This window comes from Phascolarctos cinereus, unplaced genomic scaffold (assembly GCF_003287225.1).
Source record: "Phascolarctos cinereus isolate Bilbo 61053 unplaced genomic scaffold, phaCin_HiC Scaffold_5;HRSCAF=322, whole genome shotgun sequence".
NCBI classification, from domain to species: domain Eukaryota; kingdom Metazoa; phylum Chordata; class Mammalia; order Diprotodontia; family Phascolarctidae; genus Phascolarctos; species Phascolarctos cinereus.
The window spans coordinates 86,111,971-86,133,422 of NW_027555958.1; the positions used below are offsets into that span (position 1 = coordinate 86,111,971).

The 21,452-nt window shown below is 37.3% G+C and overlaps 1 protein-coding gene across 1 annotated transcript in view; it reads left to right on the plus strand.

Annotated features, from left to right (window-relative positions):
- The window catches only part of CUNH6orf118 (chromosome unknown C6orf118 homolog), a 67,994-nt gene extending 47,327 nt beyond the window's left edge, over positions 1-20,667 (plus strand). The window contains exons 6-10 of the mRNA XM_020970424.2: positions 119-177; positions 6,787-6,968; positions 10,343-10,396; positions 13,115-13,176; positions 20,535-20,667. Of these exons, the coding sequence (XP_020826083.1) occupies positions 119-177; positions 6,787-6,968; positions 10,343-10,396; positions 13,115-13,176; positions 20,535-20,607 (430 nt within the window). The 3' untranslated portion in view covers positions 20,608-20,667. The remainder of the gene's footprint in view (positions 1-118; positions 178-6,786; positions 6,969-10,342; positions 10,397-13,114; positions 13,177-20,534) is intronic.
- The last annotated feature ends 785 nt before the right edge of the window (positions 20,668-21,452 follow it).

Sequence of the window (21,452 nt, forward strand, 5' to 3'; positions counted from 1 at the left end):
GCAGTAGTTATTAAAAAAAACACTTCTTATTATATCATAGTTATTGGGACACAAAGTATAGAGTGGAAAACACATAGTAGTGATCCAAATTATTATTCACTCTTTTCTGTATTTATAGACTCCGAAGTGAATTGGAATTAGAAGAGTTGCTTAGCAAGACTCCTAGTACTAAATCAGGCAAGTAATTGTATAATTGATCTACTGACATTTTTCTGTGACCAAAAGTATATATACAGAGCAACTTTAGACATACTATTAAACCTTATGGCCCTCTATGAAAGTGAATGACCATTTGAATGGGAAGGAAGGGAAGATGCTTTAAGTAATCACTTCCTATGTGCAAGGCACTGTTCTAAATGCTTTCCAAATATTATCTTACTTTATCCTCACAACAACTCTGGAAAGTAGATGCTATTATTAACCTCATTTTACAGTTGAGTAAACCAAGGCAGACAGTGCTTAAGTGACTTTTCCCGGGGGCACATAGCTGGTGAGTGTCTTAGGCTGTATTTGAATTAAGGTCTTCCTGACTCCAGGCCCAGTATTCTATGCAGTGTACCATCTAGCCTTCTCAGCATGGGTGACTGATGGAAGTTGCGGAATTGGTTTCCCAGCTGCCTATGGACAACTTCATGTCTCCTACATTCTCAAAACACTACCCCTTTTTCCTATCATTGCATCTGGCTATCATCTATCTCTCTTCCCTTTTGTGGCTAATGTCCATGAGAAAGTTGTCTACACACCATGTTTCCTCTTCATCTTTTTCTCACACTTCTAATTACTCTACATTCTTGCTTTCAGCCTCATCATTCATTTGAAACTACCTTCCATAAAGTTACCAATGGTCTCTTAATCACCAAATCCAATAGCCTTTTTTCAGACCTCATCCGTCTTGACCTCTGTGCAGCTTTTGACACAATTGCTTATCTTTGCCTCCTGCTTATGCTATCCCAGGGGTGGGGAAACTGTGGCCTTGAGGCCACATATGGCCCTCTAGGTCCTCAAGTGTGGCCCTTTGACTGAATTCAATGTGAAGTTTGGATTGAAGACCCAAAGGGCCACATGTGGCCTCAAGGCAGCTGGTTTTCCACCCATGTGCTATCCTGTGTAATATTTTATGACACAAATGCCTCTCAGCTATCCTTTTATCTATCTAACGGCTTCTTCTCAGTCTCCTTTGCATGTTCCTCATCTATGTCATGCCTGTTAACCATGCTCGTCCCCCAAAGCTTTATCTAGCACTCTCTCCTATTTTTTTAACCTCTATACTATCTCATGAAACAATCTCATCCAATTAATTGTGTTCATTTATCAACTCTATGCAGATGAATCCCAATCCAGCATAGCCTCTGAAACTTCAGTCATCTATCACCAACTGGATGACCTATAGGCACCTCAAATTCAGCATATCCCAAACAGAACTCATTGTTTTTATCCTAAAACCTTCCCCTCTCCCAGACTTCCCTTTTTCTGTCAGGGGTACTACTACTTTTCAGTCACCCAGAATTCTTAAGTCTTTCAAAGTTATTTTTCTTTTTAATATAGCAATCCTTATAAAATTTTGTTTTCCTAGTTCTTTTCCTGTGTAACTATAGCTCTATTCTTTTAATTTCTCATGGTGCGATATGCCATTGCATTCATGTTCCATAATATATTTATCCATTTCCCCAATTTATGTACCCCTCCTGGATAACTGCTTTGTTACGGTGGAGGATCTTGCATAACTCAAAGAAACTATGAGCTCTGCCATGCAGGGTTACCCAAGATGGATAGGTCATAGTGGAGAGTTCTGACAAAAGGTGAATTACTGGGTAAGAAAATGGCAAACCACTCTAGTATCTTTGCCAAGAAAACCTCATGAAAAACATTAAAATGATAAAAAGATATGACACTGGAAGATGAGTCCCTCAGGTTGGAAGGTGTCCAACATGTTATGGGGAAAAGCAGAGGACAACTACAAGTAGTTCCAGAAAGAATGAAGCAGCTGGGTGAAAGCTGAAAGGGGGTGCAGCTGAAGATGTGTCTGATTACCAAAGGAAAGTCCAAAGCTGTAAAGATCAATATTGCATAGGAACCTGGGATAAACCAAAGTAAACTGGATCTAGTCAAATAAGAGATGGAAAGATTAAATATCAACATTTTGGCTGTTAGTGAATTTAATGTATAGGAATGGGTGAATTTAATTCAGGTGATCATTGCTTATACTACCATGGGCAAGAATCCCTTAGAAGAAATTGTGTAGCCCTCATGGTCAATAAAAGGATGAGAAAAGCAGTAGCCCTCATAGTCAATAAAAGGATGAGAAAAGCAGTACTGAGATATAATCACAAAAATAACAGAATGATATCTTATTTGAATCTAAGGCAAATCATTCAACATCACAGTAATACAAATCTGTGCTCCAACCATTTTGTCCTGAGGCCAAAATTGTCAATTCTACGAAGACCTACAACAGCTTCTAGAAATCACACACACACACACACACACACACACACACACACACACACACACACACACACAAATATATTACAGTCATCCTAGGAGATTGGAATGCTAAAGCAAGGAATCAAAAGATGATTGAATAATAGGCAAATTTAGTCTTGGAGTACTAAAGGAAGCAGGGCAGAAACTAATAGAGTTTTGTCAAGATAACTCATTGATCATAACAAACACTCTTTTTCAACAACCCAAAACACATGAACATCACCAGATGGTCAATATTGAAATCAGATTGATTATATACTTTGTAGCCAAATGTGGAGAAGCCCTACATAGTCATAGTCATGAGCAAAATTCAGACTTAATTTGAGGAAAGTAGTAGGTTTTTTTTTCCCTTATGGAATTTCCTTGCTTTCTCCATAATCCAGTAAATGCTGGCAATTTGGTCTCTAGTTCCACTTCTGGTATTTCTTGGTTCACATGTTGTAAAAGCCTAGCTTATAGAATCTTAAGCATAATCTTGTTGGCATGTGAAATGATTACAATTGCTTGGTAATCTAAACATTCTTTAGTGTTGCCATTCTTTAGGATTGGGGAGTAAACTGATCTCTTCCAATCCAGTGACCACTGTTTGGTTTTCCAAATTTGCTGGCATATTGAATGCAGCAGTTTAACAGCATCATATTTTAGGGTTTTAAATTGCTCATCTGGAATTCCACTATTTCCACTAGCCTTATTGTAAGCAATGCTTCCTAAGCCCATTTAACATCATTCTCCAGGATGTCTGGCTCTCTATCAGTAACCATACCACAATGGTTATAAGTGATGCTAAGATCTTTCTTGTATAGTTCTTCTGTATATGCTTGCCACCTCTTCTTAATTTTTTTTACTTCTGTTAAGCCCCTACAATTTTTATCTTTTATAAAAACATGCCCATTTTATGTAAAAGGTTCCCTTGACATCTCTAATTTTCCTGAAGAGATCTCTTGTCTTTCCCATTCTATGGTTTTCTTCTATTTCTTTGCATTGCCCTTTTGAGAAAACATCTATCCTTGCTATTCTCTGGAATTCTGCATTAGTTGGTATATTTTTCCTTTCTCCTTTACCTTTTGCTTACCTTCTTTCCTCAGCTATTTGTCCTTATCCGACAGCCATTTTTCTTTTTTTCTTCGGAATTATTTTGTTGCTGCCTCCTGTACAATATTGGAAACCTCTGTCCAAAGTTCTTCAGGCATTCTATCTACCAGATCTAATCCTTTAAATCTGTTCATCACTTCCACTCATATTCATAATGGATGTTATTATTTGTTTTTTGGCAACGCAATTGGGGTTAAGTAACTTGCCCAGGTCACATAGCTAGTAAGTGTCAAGTATCTGGTCTGAGATCAGATTTGAACTCAGGTCCTCCTGACGCCAGGGCCAGCGCTCTATCCACTGCACCACCTAGCTGCCCCCATAATGGATGTTATTTAGGTCATCTATACATGAGCTTAGACAGACTTTGGGAGAGAGTGGAGGATAGAAGGACCTGCTGTGCTATATATGTATGTATATATATATATATATATATATATATATATATATATATATATATATATATATATATATAATATATATATATATATATATGTATGTATGTATATGTATATATATATATATATGTATGTATGTATGTATATATATATATATATATATATATATATGTATATATAGTCCATGAGGTCACAAAGAGCTGGACACTACTGAAGGACTAAACCACAACCAATTTATGTGCATCCTCTGCTTCTGGTTCTTAGCTAAAACAAAATGGTTACTATTAATAGATTTTTAATATATTATTTTCCTATGTCTTTTACCTTGCCTAGTACTGGTATTACTGGGTTAATAGATATGCTCAATTTAGTAAATTTTTATATATAGTTAAAAATTGCCTTCCACAATGACTGGACTAATTCTTGAAACCACCATGATAGACTCCCCTTAAGGGAGAATCTATGCATGGAATCCATTGTTATAAGATTAGGTCTGATAAGCTTTTTTTTTTGGCTAGGCAATGGGGTTAAGTGACTTGCCCAGGGACACACAGCTAGTGAGTGTTATGTCTCTGAGGTCAGATTTGAACTCAGTTCCTCCTGAATCCAAGGCCGGTGCTCTATCCACTGCGCCACCCAGTTGCCCCCTAGGTCCGATGATCTTGAAGACATCATGATGGTCTTCCCTTAAAGGAGATTGTGAGCCTATAGGACATATTCATGGAAAAATACTGATAATAATCTTTTTGAAGGTTGGTACAGCTGCCTTCTCCAAATAATATTTAGTCTACGTTTTGTCTCTGATGTGCAAACCTCCAAAATAATATTTTGTCTACCAGCAGCTTGTTTTTCTGCCTGATAACAAACCCCTAAAATGAAGTTGTGCCCTGATCCTTGATATATAAATTGGCCAACTGGGGGTGGGGCACCCTAAATCAGACTATAAGAAACCTATTCTCAAATCGGTACTTTGGAGTACACCTTTCCCTCAAACAGGAGCATATCTTTTCACTGAGCACCCATTTCCTGCTGAATGGACCTGTTTCTTTGTGTTTCCCAATGCAGCACTACCATTATGTGAGTTATACTCTATATCATTGTGTATGTCCTGTTCCTTTTTCCTCTCTCCTTTTGCCTATTGCTTGCAATAAAGTTCTATGTCCTCCAAGAAGGGACTCCCTTATGCCAGAGGACTATCACAAAAGAGTCATAGAGCCCTTTGCCAGTCCAATGAAGTCTATTGACTCCTCATAATGTTTTTAAATGCATAAAATAAAATAATAAAATTACAAAAGAAATCAATTACATTGAAATACACTTAATAAATTTTTTAATGAGATTCATAGACTTCAGATTAAGAACCCTGATTTAAGAATAATCTAGTTTGGATGAAGAGTAGAGAGTGAGGTAAGATGGGATAGACTAGTTGAATGATGTCATGTTGTGGAGAGCCTTGAATTTTAAGTCTGAAGATATAGATCCCATCCTGTAACTACCTCCATATCTTAGAGTTTGTTCTATGATTGTTTTTTTGCTCTGAGCTTCATTGAATTGCTGAAGTAATTTCCCAGAAGATTTTAGCTTCCTTTTCTTCAAACTCTTCTTTTTCCTTTGAAATAATCTGACAAAAGAGCAAAGATTAAAGCCACAGTGTCTGCATGTCAGTTATTTCAGTCTCCAATGATTGCTTCTCATCTGAAGGGAGTAATTTTTCCCTTCTCAAAGGACCATACTTCCCCCATTCCAATTAGGTGTCTGGTACTTTAGTGTTTAGGGAACATTTTGAATTGAATGGCTCCTTAGCAATTATCACTCTCAGAATCAAATACCATGGCACATCCTATCACATTTCAAGGAATTCACCTACAAAGCTCAGCAGGAAAACACACACACACACACACACACACACACACACACACACACACACACAGAAATAACATTTTAAATAGTGTAGACAGGCATTCCACTCAATGAGAATATTCCCAGAGATTAGAATGAGAAATGAAACTGCTGTTCCCTCAGTCTGTCTTACTTCCCTGAGTATCTTCCTATGCTGTGTGATTCTAGAATTTCCCCTTCATCCCATCCACAGACAGTTCATTCCTTATGCTTAAGTAATTTTCCAGAAAAAAAAATGTTAACTAATGAGACAGATGACTTAGCTAGCCTTTTAGGATCCAGATGAGGTAGAAGACTCCTGCTAGATTTCCTTTGATTTTCTGATATCTGCTTCTTGACTCTTTGTTGGTCATTGTGTAGAACAAAATTTATGTACATTTTCCCCGCTATAGTAACCATCTCAGATCTATTTGTTTTTTCCAATTGCCATCCTTTGAAAGTGACCCAAGCACCTTTTCAGATACAACAGTTTAAAGACAGCTTACCGTACATTATAGCCAACTTATTGGATTTTAAAGGATGTTTTTTTTGTTTGTTTATTTGTTTTTGCTAGGCAGTGGGGTTAAGTGATTTGCCCAGGGTCACACAGCTAGTAAGTGTTATGTGTCTGAGGCTGGATTTGAACTGGTCCTCCTAATCCAGGGCCGGTGCTCTATCCACTGCGCCACCTTGCTGCCCCTAAAGGATGGTTTTTGACCATACACAATTGTTGCCTTGCTTGCTGACTTTGGAACCTAACCTCTAACAAATATGTGACTCTATGTTTGCTTTCTAGTTTAGATTACTTGCTATCAAAAAGCTTAGAGTAATACTGGACGTTATTTTAAAGCATACTTAAACTAAAGAAAATAAAATTTTAAGACAGAACTCTAAGGTGATTTCTTCATAATCATATGTTTTACTTTTATATTTTCAGAGTCACCTGAAAGTGAAGTAACTGAAGAAAAGATGCTTACTTTGACTGAAAAGATTGAAGAAAAGAGATGTGAAATTCTTAGTAAATGGGTTGAAATCTGTGCTCTTGAAAAAAACATCAAGACCAACTTGACTCATGCTGGAATTGCAAACATTATTGAGAATAGCATTAAAAGCATAGAGGTATGCCATTTTTTTATTTAATTAAAATTATTTTTTGAGCAATGGCAAATATATGAACCCTGTTCCAATAGGATCTTGCTGCATTTAACAGTTGTTTTCCTTTTTTTTTTTTTTTAAAACCAACAAAGATGCAGTAATTTGATTAAGGCAATTTCTCTTTCACCTACTTTTTATTTGACTGATTTGATTTATATTTGAACAAATCAGCTATGATGTCATGCACATTGAGGCTTAAAAATAATAATAATCAGTGATGATGATGATGATGATGATGATTGATAACAAAGTTTCCATTTATGTAACACTTTTTGTTTTCAAAGCACTTTACCCCTAACTACCCCTTGAGGCCACTAGGTGGCAAAGTGGATAGACAGAGTTAGGAGAACTGCATACAAATTTAGTCTCAGAAAGTTACTTCTTGTTTGATACTGGGCAAATTACTTAATTTCTGTCTGCTTTAGTTTCCTTAACTGTAAAATAAAGATAATAATAGAACCAACCTCAAAGAGTTGTTATAGGGATCAAAGGAGGTAATATTTGTAAAGCACCTGGCACATAGTAATTTCATAATAAATGCTTAATTTCCTCCCTCCCTTCCCCTCCCTTTCCTTCCTTCCTCCTTCTTCCCTCCCTTCCTTCTTCCTTTCCTTCTTCTCTCCTTCCTTTCCTCCCTTTCTTCCCTCCCTCTCTTCCTCCCTTTCTTCCTCCCTTCCCCTTCCCTTCCTCCTTCCTTCTTCTTCCCTCCATCCCCCCCTTCCTTCCTCTCTCCCTCCCTTCCTTCCTTCCTTCCCTTCCTTCCTTCCTTCCTTCCTTCCTTCCTTCCTTCCTTTTTTCTTTCATGCATTCATTCGTTTGTTCATTCATTCCTTCCATCCTTCTTTCCCTTCTTCCTCATCTTCCTTCCTTCTTTTCCTTCTTCCTTCTCTCCCTGTTTCTATCTAATCTATAAAATAAGAACATTGGACTCATATTTGATATAGAGCTTGAAGGGACCTAAAAGAACATCTAATCCAACACAAAGACTCAAATGGAGTTAAGTAGCAGAGTTAGCACTCAAATCTAAGTCCTTCGACTTTAGATTCATAATCCTTAATGTCAAATTTTTGTTGTTGTTGAGTCATTTCAGTTGTATCTGACTCTTCATGACCCCATTTGAGGTTTTCTTGGCAAAGATATTAGACTGGTTTGCCATTTCCTTCTGCAGCTAATTTTATAGATCAGGAAACTGAGGCAAACAGGGTTAAGTGACTTGCCCCGGGTCACATAGCTAGTACCTGAGGTTGGATTTGAATTTAGGAAGATGAGTTCAACTATACCATGTTCTTTTCACTATATCATTCTCTATAACTCAGGAGTCATAGAAGTAGTCTTTGTTCTGGGATGACTGCTAAATTTATGCTGGTATTTTTCTTTATTTGTTTAATAAAACACAGATTTAATTCTGCTTTGCATGTCCCAAGTTATTCACATAGTGTCTCCCCCATTAGAATGTGAACTCATTGATGATGGGGACTTTTTTTTTTGCCTTCCTTTATATTCTCAGGATTTATCCTAGTGCCTGAAACATACTGCATCCTTAAAAGACGCCTTTTAACTGATAGACTATGGATTGGTTCTTGAACCAATGAATGTCTATAAAATCTAAATAATTCTCAACTGGCCATTGACTTGAGGGTCAAAGACCATAACTTCACAATTTTCTAGCACCAAGCTAAAAACAAACAAACAATCAGCAGATATTTATTAAGTGTATGCTATGTGTCAGTCATTGTGAGTCAAGTCTTTTATGCCAAAAAGAAACTTTTGATATGCTTCTGGACAGAAAAGAAATGGTTCACTGTCATGTGTGCAGTGTGCATACCCTCTCCTGTGATAGAAAGACATATTTCTGCCATTATTTTAGCTCTTTCATTAACAATTTTGGGATGCTGTCATGCAGAAATCACTCAAGCTGCCATTTCAAAGTGCTGAGATCCTAGTCCTATGCCACAAATTAGATGTTTAATTTTAGGCATCGCTTTGTGTCTTTGAACCTCAATTTTCATATCTGTAAATGCGAATAATCAGAATTGCCCAGTCTACTACAGAGATCTGTTATGAAGATGAATTGAAACTCTGAGAAAGTATTTTAAAAGTGTACAATTCCATGCCAAGATGTAAGGTATTATTCTTATATAAGAGATTAACCGCTCTCAATTCCTCCTCCACAGCCATGAAGTAATGGGAGTGATTTTGAAGCTATGTTTTTTAACATAAGCTCTGATAGGTTACTCTGATGGACAGGATCCCTATTTTCCAAAGATTACCATTTCATTGAGCAGCTAGGTGGCAGAGTGGATAGAATGCTGGGCCTGGAGCCAGGAAGACTCATCTTTGTGAGTTTAAATCTGGCCTCAGCTCATTTTACAGATAAGGAAACTGAGGCAAACAAGTTTAAATGACTTGCCCAGGGTCACACAACTAGTAAGTATCTGAGGCCATATTTGTACTCCCAAAGATGAGTCTTCCTGACTTCAGGTCCAGAACTCTATCTACTGCACCACCTGCCTGCCTCATAATGTTGTTCAGTTGTTTCAGTCATATCTGATTCTTCACAACTCCGTTTTGTGTGTGTGTGTGTGTGTGTTTCTTTTTTGGCAAAGATACTGGAGTGATTTTCCATTTCCTTCTCTAGCTCTTTTTACACATGAGGAAACTGAGACAAACAGGGTTAAGTCACTTGCCCAGGGTCATATAGTAAGTGTCTGAGGTCAGATCTGAGTGCAGGAAGATGAGTCTTCCTGACTTCAGGGCCAGCGCTGAGTTACCTAGCTGCCCAACATTTTTGTTGTTCAGTCTTTTGTGCCAAGAGAGCCCCAAATAGGGTCATGAAGAGTTGGACACGCTGACAAACAACAACAAAGAGAGAAAGAAAAAGAAAAATGAGTTGGATATGTTTGATCAGACACTCACATTAGTTATGAGAATTTCTTTTCACATAGAGGGCTATTATTCATGGGACTGAGTTCCTAAAGGAGTCAGTGAAATTTTCTATCTTCAGAATCCCTTAAAAATAAAAGAGGCCCACATCTCTGTGATAGATGTGTTTTTGGCTCAAAGGTCCCATAGTGGTATAAGGCGTCTTTACTCACCTCCTCTGAACTTCTAGATCTCATCAGTCATATGTAGCTTTCAAGTTGTGTGGTGAGATATTTTCATAAACTTTATGCCCTACACAAGCTGAAATTCACTTATTCAGCTAAAATATAGTAGTAATATCATGCCACTTTTGCCTATATCTGGACATTAAGACATGTAGACTTTTTCCTGTTTTTTCTAAACTAAGAATCCTTGTTAAATAGATATCTAATCTTTTTCTCCCATTTCTCATTCAGACTGAAGCTGTTAAGTTGGAGACAGTTAATGCAATTTTAAAGAAAAAAATAATCGTGAGTTCTTTGGGATTTGGTATTACATTGAGATAGTTTCCCTAGAGTCTGCTTTTTTTTTTTTACATCATCAACAAGCTGTCTTCCTAATATGTCATTGAACTCTGTCTAAAATCCATAGCCTTTAACTATTCCAGCTTTAATCTGGAGAAATATAAGGTAATTCAGTTTAGGGGAAAATAATTCAAAACTGTCCTTACAGGATGAAGGGCTCTAGGTTTTCAAGAAAAGTATTTTGTAGCCATTATGAACTGCTCCTTGGAGATATGATCTCTGATTGTGGGCTGTGACCTCACCAGGGAGCTTTTGGTGCAGGTTTGGGGTCTAGTTTGATTCAGAAACCATGGGACCATTGAAGAGACAAGGCACTGTTGCCAATAAAGACATCTAAGAAACCAAAACCAGGAATTTGGTCTGGGAGTCCAAAACAGAGGGAGTCAGAGGCTCTAGTGAAATGTACAACAGTTATCAGAAGGGTAGTGATGGCTCATCTTCCAAAGGCTTAGCGTGCTTTTTCATTCCTAACCTCTCTGTCTCTGTCTGTCTGTCTTTCTCTGTGTTTTATTGATGCTTTGGACTCTCCCTTGTAACAAAGAAGAACTATTAAACAAAAACACCCAATACAGTGACTCTGCGTTACAAGGTACACAGTATTGTGCCACAGTAGCCCCCCATCTCTTTGTTATAAGGAAGCAGTTATGTTTTACTGTTTGTTCTCAAAGAGCACTTTGTCTCAGTTATTCAGTTTGGTTTCTTTCAGTGATCTTTTTGTTTGCATTGTTGTGGTATTGTGTATGTTATTCTTTTTTTGTGTATATTCCATTCTGACTAAATTAATACAAACCTTCCCTTATTTTTCCTGGAATTCTTTGTTTTATCATTTTTTCTTTACTTTAGTCCATACTTCTTAAGATTTCTCTGTAGTCTTGGTTAATAGCTAAGTTCACACAGAATTGGGTAGGTCACAGTCAGGTTTTAGAAGGACTTAAACTCCAAGACATGAAATTTAAGTTTTATACTTGATACAATAGGAAAGATTCTCGATGAAGGAATGATGTGGTATAAGAAGGATGAATTGGAGAGAGGAGAGGTTGCACAAGGAGAAGTTAGAAGCCTATAGAAATAGTCCATAAGGTGTTATAGGTGATTATTGAAGGAAGTTAAGTTATACCCCTAATCTTTTTAAATTGATGTCATGGAAAGTGACCAAACACTCTAACAGCATCCATTGGTGCCTTTGCCAGAGACAATGAGATCATATTTAATGGATCACTGCTTTTGTCAGGCCAGTGTGTGGGCGATGTAGGAGGCAGGAAGCCAAGGTTACGCATTGAAGGAACAGAGCCATCATGGGCAAACCAAATAAGCAAGCCGAGTCAGGACACACATAAATAATGAGAATTAGGACAAACAGCAGGTCAGAAACCAGGCAAGCAGCCAAGAACATGGAGGGCATAAAAACTAGAAGGTAATACAAAGTAGGTGGCAAGCGAGCTGGAACCAGAAGAGAGAGGGAAGGACTAGCCAGCAGAAGAAACCAATCCCTGGTAACAAGACCTTGACAGCCTGAGGCAACCCCAAGCCATAACCCCTTGGAATTTCATGCATTTCCTTTTAAGATAGGAAAAGAATTTCTAAGGATGGCTAACTCGTAGCTCTCAGGTAAATGCAACTTGACTGGATTATGGGGTAAGGGGACCAAGAGAAATGAAGCTCCTAACAAATGTGACCCAGCATGGCATTTGTGCTATCATTGAATATGCTATTTAGACTGGCCAAAACCTTCAACAATTAAAAATTTTTCCATTAGTATATAACTATTAGGTGACAGTATGTAATACCATAATCAGATTTTGCCCAGTTTCGGTAACTATCCTAATCATTGAAATCAGCTGTAAGAGGGGAATAAAGTGGCTAGGGAAAAAAAAAAGGGAATTGTATTGTCTGAACCAACCCTCACTACTTCAGTCTTAAACAGTTGTAGTCTGGTCTCAAGTAAATGGATGTGTTCTTTTTTAAAATGTGATTCAAAATTTTTCAGTGACAAGCATTTATTTTCCTTCCCTTCCACTATCTTTATTAAAGAGGAAACAAAAAAAACCAAACAAAATAAGAAAACCAAAACCATTGTAACAAATTTGCATAGCGAAACAAAACAGATTCCCATGTCTAAACTGTCCATTTCCAAAAATATGTGAATCATTCTGCATTTTGAAGTCATTACCTCTCTGTCAGGGAGTGGATTATCCTAGTTCATCCTCAGTTCTCTCCTGGTTGGTTATTGTGTTGATTCGAGTTCTTAAGTCCTTTTAAGCTATTTGTCTTTACATTGTTGTTGTAGAAATTATTCTGGTTATTCTCACTTTATTCTGCATCAATACATAAGTGTTCTCAGGTTTCTCTGAAACCATCCTTTTCATCATTTCTTATAGCCTAATCACATTCCATTACATTCATAACCAAGTTTTCTTTAGCCATTCCCCAATGTATACCCTACCCCCTTTAATTTTCAGTTATTTGAGAGCAGGTGTGTTCTTAACTTTGTCTCTAATTAACTTGATGTGTATGCTTCCCTTTATAATATGTATGTGCTTGTTTATATATAAATGTGTAATAGCAGGTGGTAGCATAAGTACTCTAAAAGAAGAGATAGAATTGAATTGTTGATCTTATATGAGATTGACTGGTTCATTTATTTATTTTTGGTTCTTTTTGTAGGACTCTGAATTAAGAATCAAGGAGAGCCTTGACAGGTATAAAATAGCCCAGGAAGACCAGCAGTAAGTATGAGTAACTTAAGGAAAGCAATGGTAGCAATATATTTTTAAACAGCTCAATTCATAATGAATTAGACCATAATAAAAAGCAATGCATTTAGAGTCAACAAAGGTTCAATACCTGCCTATGATTCTTGATTTCTATGTAGGTGAGTAGAAGACCTTTCTGGGTCTCGATTTCTCATCTGTAAAATGGAAGTGATAATACATGCACCTCCCTCATAAAGTTGTTAGGAAAAGATCAAATGAGATGGAGCATTATAATATTTAAAAAGAAAAGCAAATAAATTAAACCATACTACAATCTATTGTGGACAGTTAGGTAGCACAGTGGATAGAGTGCCAGATCTGGAGTCAGGAAGACTCATCCTCCTGAGTTCAAAATTGGTCTCAAACACTTATTAACTGTGTGACCCTGGGCAAACCCTGTTTGCCTAGTTTCCTCATCTGTAAAATGAACTGGAGAAGGAAATGGCATGCCACTCTAGTATCTCTGCCAAGAAAATCCCAAATGAGGTCATAAAGAGTCAGACATGACAGAAATGACTAAACAACAATAAAATATAAATATGAATCTATAGTCAATTCCTGTCTTCTAGTAACTTATATCCCAAGGTGGGCATCTGCATATATTTACCTTTTAATAGCTTCTTTTTGAGTGTTTGCCTCACTATTGATTAGTATGTTGTAGATAGGGTATTGGAAACATTGAGACACTAATGTAGTTAGTCCAAAAGCATTTATAAAATACTTTGTGAGATACACTTTGAGAAGTTTTAGAGATACATAAAAAAGTAAAAAGAAAGAAAGAGAAAGGAAAAAACACAGTATCTGATGATCTAATTCTACTCACATTCTCATAATGGAGAAAGCATTAAAACAATCAAGTATATGGAAGATTCATACAGAGTAGATGGGAAATAATCTGAGGGTAGAATGCCTTCTTAGTGACTGGGGAGAATCAGAATTTGTTCCTGAATAAGGTGAGATTTGAGCTGATGGTTAATAAGTCAGGGAAATTAAAAGGTAGAGGGGAGGGAAGGAGGAATAGCTTGCTATGCATGAGGGAAAATCAGTACAAAAACAGAAATGTTTGATGGGGTGTTGCATGAGTAAGTAATTGTAGGTAGGCCAGTGTGGCTGTAGACAGAGGAGTAGAGTACATTTGTTGTTCAATCATGTCCGCCTATACTGGAGTGGTTTGCCATTTCCTTCTCCAGTGTGTCCCCATTTTATATATGAGGAACTGAGGCAAACAGGGTTAAGTGACTTGCCCAGGGTCACACAGCTAGTAAGTGTCTGAGGCTGGATTTGAGCTCAGATCTTCTTGACTACAGACTTGGTGCTCTATCCACTGTACCACCTAGCTGTACTTAGCTGTAGTAGAGTACATAGAGGAGGGTAAAATGCAAGAAGACTAAGTAGGAAGGATGGGGCCAGGTTATGAAGAGCTTTAAATGCCAAATAGAGGGCTTTATATTTGATCTTGTAGGTAATAAGGAGCCACAAGAGTTTACTGAGTTAGGGGTGACATGGTCAGATCTGCACTTTAGGAAAATCACTTTGGCTTCTGAGTGAAGAATGGATAGGAGTAGAAATGGAAACTTGAGTCAAGGAGGATGATTAGAAGGCTATTGGAATAGTGCAGGCAAGAAGTGATGAAATCCTGAACGAGCGTCATGGTGGTTGTTGGAGAGAAGGGGACACCTAAATATGAGAGATGTTGTGAAGGCAGAAAAGACAAGTTTGGGCAAGAGATTGGATGTGGGGCCATTGAGAGTGAGGAGGTAAGGATGATGTCTGAGTAATTGAGAGAATGGTAGTACCTATGTCAGTAAAATGGAAGTTCAGAAAAGGGGAAGGTTTGAGAGAAAAGGTTTCATTGAGTTTCATTTGGGGCATGTTGAATTTGAGGTCATGCAGTTGTTAAAAGAAATCTTTGTTCAGATTTTGCCCTGATGAATAAGGCAAACCCATGAAGAAACAGTTAAAAGGATTTTATTCAACATGCCAAGGAAGTAAGCATTGGGTAGGCCAGCAGAGATTCAAACCATGCTGCTTTTTATAAATAGGAAGAAACAATAAACAGTTAGTGGGAAGACTGGGCACAGATAGAAAGAACACTAATAGATGATCACATATAGTTAAGACATGTGACCAGCAAAACTCATGCCTCTGAGACTTTCAGGCTCTGATGACCTGCTTCCCTTCTTGGTGTCTTCATGCTGCTGTCCTAGGGAGAAGCATCTCAGTTGGATGAGTCCCTCATCTGGACTCCTTGGTCCTTTTTCCTATTGTTAGCTCAATTGCCAATAGCCTTTACTTTTATATCAGAATACTCCTCCCAGTCTCACACCTTTGTTAACTAGGCCTGATTTCTGCTGTGTGCTGCAAGACATACTGGCAGGTGGGAGGGGTAAGGAGGAGGAAATCTCCCCTCTCAAGAGTAGTTTTTTCTTGAGATCTGGCTTTCTACTCAACTGTTTGAGACTACAATCCTCATAACTTTGTCTCCTGTTTAGGGCATGTTTCTTTTTACAGGGCAACTAGGGTGTGGCTGAACCTCTGTCCAGCATCCTTGATCTGGAGAACTTTTTCATGCACCTAAGAGGGGGTAAAACATGTAAACATTTTTATACTCCTTTTTACATTGTAAGCAGCTTGGTGTCTGTTACTTGCTCATTATATCCTGCAAATTCCATCAATTCGTCGGGGGGAAGTCATTTAATTAGGATTCTTCTGATCAGAGAAGATCAGTACTTCACCAGGATGGCACATTCCCCTCATCATCTTCTAACCCACATAAAATTATCTCTCTCCAAATTGTCCACAAGGAGAGAGAGACTGTTAAATGGATTGCTGAAATCCATCAAAAGCAAAGAATGTTGAAATGACTGCTAACTAATACACAAGGAATTTAACTAGTTTTCATTTAACTAATTTAGGCCTGTGACTCTTGTTCAAAGTGTTTCTTTGCCTATTCCACAACTTATTTTAACTTTAATATGTGAACATTTCATCATAGAAGTCACTCAAAGTTTTAGTTACACAACGTTCTTCAAAGTAGGTAAGTCCAAGTGTTGCTTGTACTATTAAACTAGTCTTTTTTTAAAAATTTTATTCAGTATAAGGCAAAATATGTGGTATTATAGGTTGAATTGGCAAGAAATCTCTAGGAACTTACTCCCTGGGATGGCCCTAATAAACAATTCAACCTTTGACACTACGTCTGGGACTAGTGTACTTCGCTACTCTTTTCTCTGATAAGTGGCCTTTTTTTCTTGACTTAAGCCTTTGATTTGGACTGGCTTGTCCTGCGAGAGACTGATCTCTAAAGAAAGGGATTAGGCCCTCTTTTCTTCCACTTTACAGCTAACCAAACTCCATCTCCAATCACCTAGGAAAGATTTACCAGGACTTTGCTAAGAAAACTCCAAATAAGGTCACAAAGAGTCAGACATAACTGAAATGACTGAACCAACAAAAACAATAATAAAGCTTTTATACCTTGCCTACCATGTACCAGATACTATTTTAAGTGCTTTGCAAAATGTTTTCTCATTTTATCCTCACAATAACCCTAGGAGGCAGGTGCTATTAGTAGTCACATTTTACAGCTGAGGAAACTGAAGCAAAATGGTGGTTGAGTGACTTGCCCAAAGCCATATAGCTAGTAAGTATCTGAGGCAGGATTTGAACTCAGACCTATTCCAAGATCAGGCCTCGCACTCAGTCCATTGCATCACTTAGCTGCCTCTATACACTTGATCCAATATGGCTGCTTTCCCTGTCATTCCCTTTAGTGCCACTTCTGCCTCTTTTATAAGAACCACAAGGTCTGGGATACTAGGGTCCAAATATAGCGGTCCCATTATCCTTGATGGAAAAAAAAAGAAATAAAATTGTTAAAATATATTTTTGGTGATCCCCACCCCGATTTTCTAGTGTCTTTCCATTTTCCTTCTTGAGTGCCCTTGGGACGACCTTCCTTAGTTAGATATCTTGCTAGGTTTTTCTTGAGCATTCCTCATAATCGTTCTTTATTCTTCTTCCCAAGATTTACGTGAGTTTGCTCTCACTTCTGGTCGCCTTTGGTATCCAGCTCTCTGTCTGTCAAATAAGTCAAATGTTTGCTGACTAACAATGCCCTTTCTGGGCTTTAAATATGCCCTTTCGGGGCTCTCAATGTGCCCTTTGGGGCTCTTTTGTTCCCCTGTAGCAATCATTTTACATTGATTTAACTTTTGGATGTAAGTGGCGCTGTAGTCATGGTTATTGTTCCTTTCTCACCTTTTATGTTAAAAAAAACTGATTTAGATAATATACGATTAAATCTTTTAAATTGCATATGTCTTTTTCTCATTACTATTCTTGTTTAATATAAATCTTGATTTTAGCATTGATGAATTGATGGTCTGTCTGTTCACAGACAGCTGTAGTTTCATCTTTCTTGATGTTATTTGGTGCTCAGGAATTTAGCAATTCCTTTTCTGAAAAAAGCATTCATGATATAGAGGTATGAGACTTGCATATTATCTTTAGTCTTTCTCATTGCTTCTGAGCCATACTTTTCCATACACACACACACACACACACACACACACACATATGCACACACGTATGTGTGTATTTATTTATTTACTTCTTCCCATCCTTGCCTTTTCTAATCTTTGCATTAAAGTCACCAAGTATCAGAGTACACATTGATTAATTTCAAAGGTCTTATGAGGTTCTTTGTAGACATTCTTTACCACTTTGTCCTCAGCAACTAACATCAGTGAATAATCTGCAGTTATTTTCCTGGTGGCCCTTTTGCAAATACCTCTCGCTAGTATTGTAATAGGTGATGAGAAAATAACCCTGTGAAATAATATGCCCTGTAGCTTTTGGTTATACAATAAAACTTACTCCTCCAAATACTTTCTTTACCTCTTCAAAGACTTTTATCTTTCCATTTAACTGCAACTCTTTCTTTCTTCTGGTTTCCTAATACAATTCAGCTTCTCTAGCAACGTATCCACTCAATGGTCATTGGATGAAGATCTCATATAGAGCGCCAACAGTGAAATTGAAGTTTTTTTTAATAATCTAAAACTAATTTTTAGCACCTTCCTTACCACTCTTCCACCATCATTGTAGAAGCAGAAATGGGCAGCATAGGACTGATGGCCATTTGCCATTTTTCTTTGTTTCATTGATTCCTATTATTAACAACAACAAAGACTTCATCATTCGGTGGCCAGGCCACTGGTGATGTGTCTATCTGTGGTTAGCTAAGTTGGTTTTCAGAAAACAAACTCCATCTTTTGTTGGAGCCATATGTACAGCATTTATAGAATGGAAAACTTGCCAGATCTTCACATAGGTATAGCTTTCAAGAGTTTAGTGTCACTTCTAGGTCATGATGAGGCATCAGAGTAGGACTTTGAGGAGGATTTCACATCAACATTCATCTCAAAATAATCACAAAACTATTATGAGGTATTCAAAGTAATAGTTTGTAATGGTTTGCTTCCATATGTTTGTTTTATGATATTGACTTGTCCATGGACAAGAGAGAGCACTGACATGTGCAATTATTGCTCAGCTCATTTATCCCATTGTCATCTGTAGTTTGGGAAGAAGTAGGCCATAAGCGAGAACAGAATGGCCCCATTGTTGGCAGATACCCATGACTGGAGAAAAAGCATGTGTGGCAGATGGACATAGTAGAGGACAGTCTATGATTGTAGTGTGACCTGATTGACCTTTTGAAGACAGTATTATGTGAAAATAAGGATGAGATCTAGAAGAGAAAGGGTATTTGAAATGAAAATCATAGTAATAGAAAGGCATGGTACAGGAGAGGCACATTATTCTGTTCCTCTTTCATACGTATTCATTTACAGTGGTTGGAATATAATGTGCTAGTCTCTAATAATAATAGCCTCAGCTCTGGAAGTGGCCCCTCTTCTGAGTTCATATAATTTAGATGGAGAAACTGAGATCAGATAGGTGAAGTGATACCTAAATTCAACCAGATTACTAGTGGCAGAGTTTGGTCCTTTGATGCAAAGCACGCAGTGATTTTAATTTTTAATAGTAGTAATAGTGAAAATTGACATTTACATAGCAATTCATAAAGTTTAGAAAATTATTTTACATACATTAACTTCTTTTGTTCCTCACAACAACTGTATTGGGTGGTGAAAAAAAAAGTTATTAGCAATCCATTTTATAGAATAAGGAACTAAGTAAAAAAGGTTAGGAGACTAACTAGTCATACAATTAGTGGAATCAAAGGTGGGATTCAAACCCAGGTTTCTACTGATTTCAAATGTAGATTTAGATGCATCTGGTTGCCAAAGGTGAATAATAGCTAATAGCAATATCTTGCATTAATATAAGTCTTTAAGGTTTTGAAAATGCTTTACAATTATTATCTCACTTAATCCTCACAACAACCCTGGGTTATAGCTGCCATTATTACCCCCATTTTACAGATGAGGAAACTGAAATAGTCAGAGGTTAATTGACTTGCCCAGTATCACTCAGCTAGCATCTGAGGTGAGATGTGAACTCAGGTATTCCTGCAAATATTAGGTTCACCTCTGCACCTACTATGACATACTTCATCTGTGAGGATCAAGAGCAGCTGGGGAGGTAGCAGAAGTCCCCTTAGGCTGTCCTTCAACTGGTGCTGCCTCCTGGGTAATTTGTTGTAGTAATAAGCACTTGACTACACACATTGCCTCTGAGGCAGCAGTAAGGGCTAGATGGTGGGCACAGGACATAAGAATATGATATGGGACCTTACTACTCTGTAAGCTCATAGGACTTACTTTTCATTAAAGGATTTTAAAGTCCTTAATAAAGAATTTTTCAAGTTCCAAAGTTTTGTAAATTATAGACCATTTTAATAGTTGGAAAAGGCTTTAGGGAACATCATATCCAGCTCTGTGATTGAACAAATGGAATAACTGAGGCTCAGAGAAAGGAAAATGGACAGAGCCAGGTTCTGAACCCAAATCAGCACTGGTTCCACTGATCTACATAAATTGCACATGGTTATAACTCTAGAAAGTAATGGAGACAAGGCTTGAACTCAGGCTTCCTGAATTTAATCCTAGTAGCTTCTTACTATATCACACTACCTCCCTTACCATCAGTAGGAGGGTGTTTATAATGTCACCAAATCTTTGCCCCCTATATTATTGTAGAAATGAACTGAGATGTCCATCCAAATAAAATGAATGTATATTGCCGGAGTGCTCAATTCTAAGTAAATTAAATTCAGAAATAATTGTTAAGGTTGAAATATAGTTTTCTTTTCAAGACCCTTCCTCCTATCTAATAAGCTTTTTTATATTGTCTATTTAAAGGAAATTTTGGAGTTTCTTTGATTCCATTTTAAGATCTGATGAAGTGGAAGAATACTGGGAAAATGCCATGTGAACATCAAGAATGATTTCATGAACAAACCCTTGACATTTCAAAACATACAAATTAAATCAGTTTGTCCCTTTTTTTTGTTTATCTTAGAATCAAGTTACGTATTATTTTACAACTAAAAACATAGGAATATGTACATACATATACATATATATTGTAAAAACATTTTTGTGATTTTTTTCTGCTTATCTATTTGTATGTATTTGTAATGCTATGTCCATAGAATCTTTGGAGAAACAATTATTTCATTTAATAACTTCTCTTCGGGAAAATACTTTGCATAGTTTTCATAAGCAGGAAAATTAGCATAAGCGTAATATGGGTCCAATTCATTTTTGAATATTTGCTTAGTGCAAGTTCATATTTTTGCATTTAATGAAACCTGATAATGATCTAATTTATACAACTGATCTTCATGTCACTCCCTGAATGCAGTAACAGAAGGGATAGCCACTGCTAGGAGAATGTATCAATATTTTCCATGGTTCCCTCTGTGGCTACTCAGTGAACACTGTTCAAATCCTAATTCAAACTGTTGTGAGTTGTATTTTTATCTTGGGCTCTTGAAGTTCAGAGATCTAGGGAATCTTTTCTCCTTTGGTGGAGTTTCACAGAGAGTAATAATATCAGCAATAGGAGTAAAATTAGGAGTTTCTGGGTTAAAAGATTCAACCTGAAAGCCTTCAGAAAGTGGGGAACTTTAGAAGCATGGACTGAGTAACAAGATCCTAGAATCTCAGAGTTGGAAGGGACCTCAGAGGCTATTAGGGTCTAAGCTATACCTGAGTAAGAAACTTTTTTATATTCCCAACAAATGCTCCATCTACCTTTGCTTGAATGTCTACAGC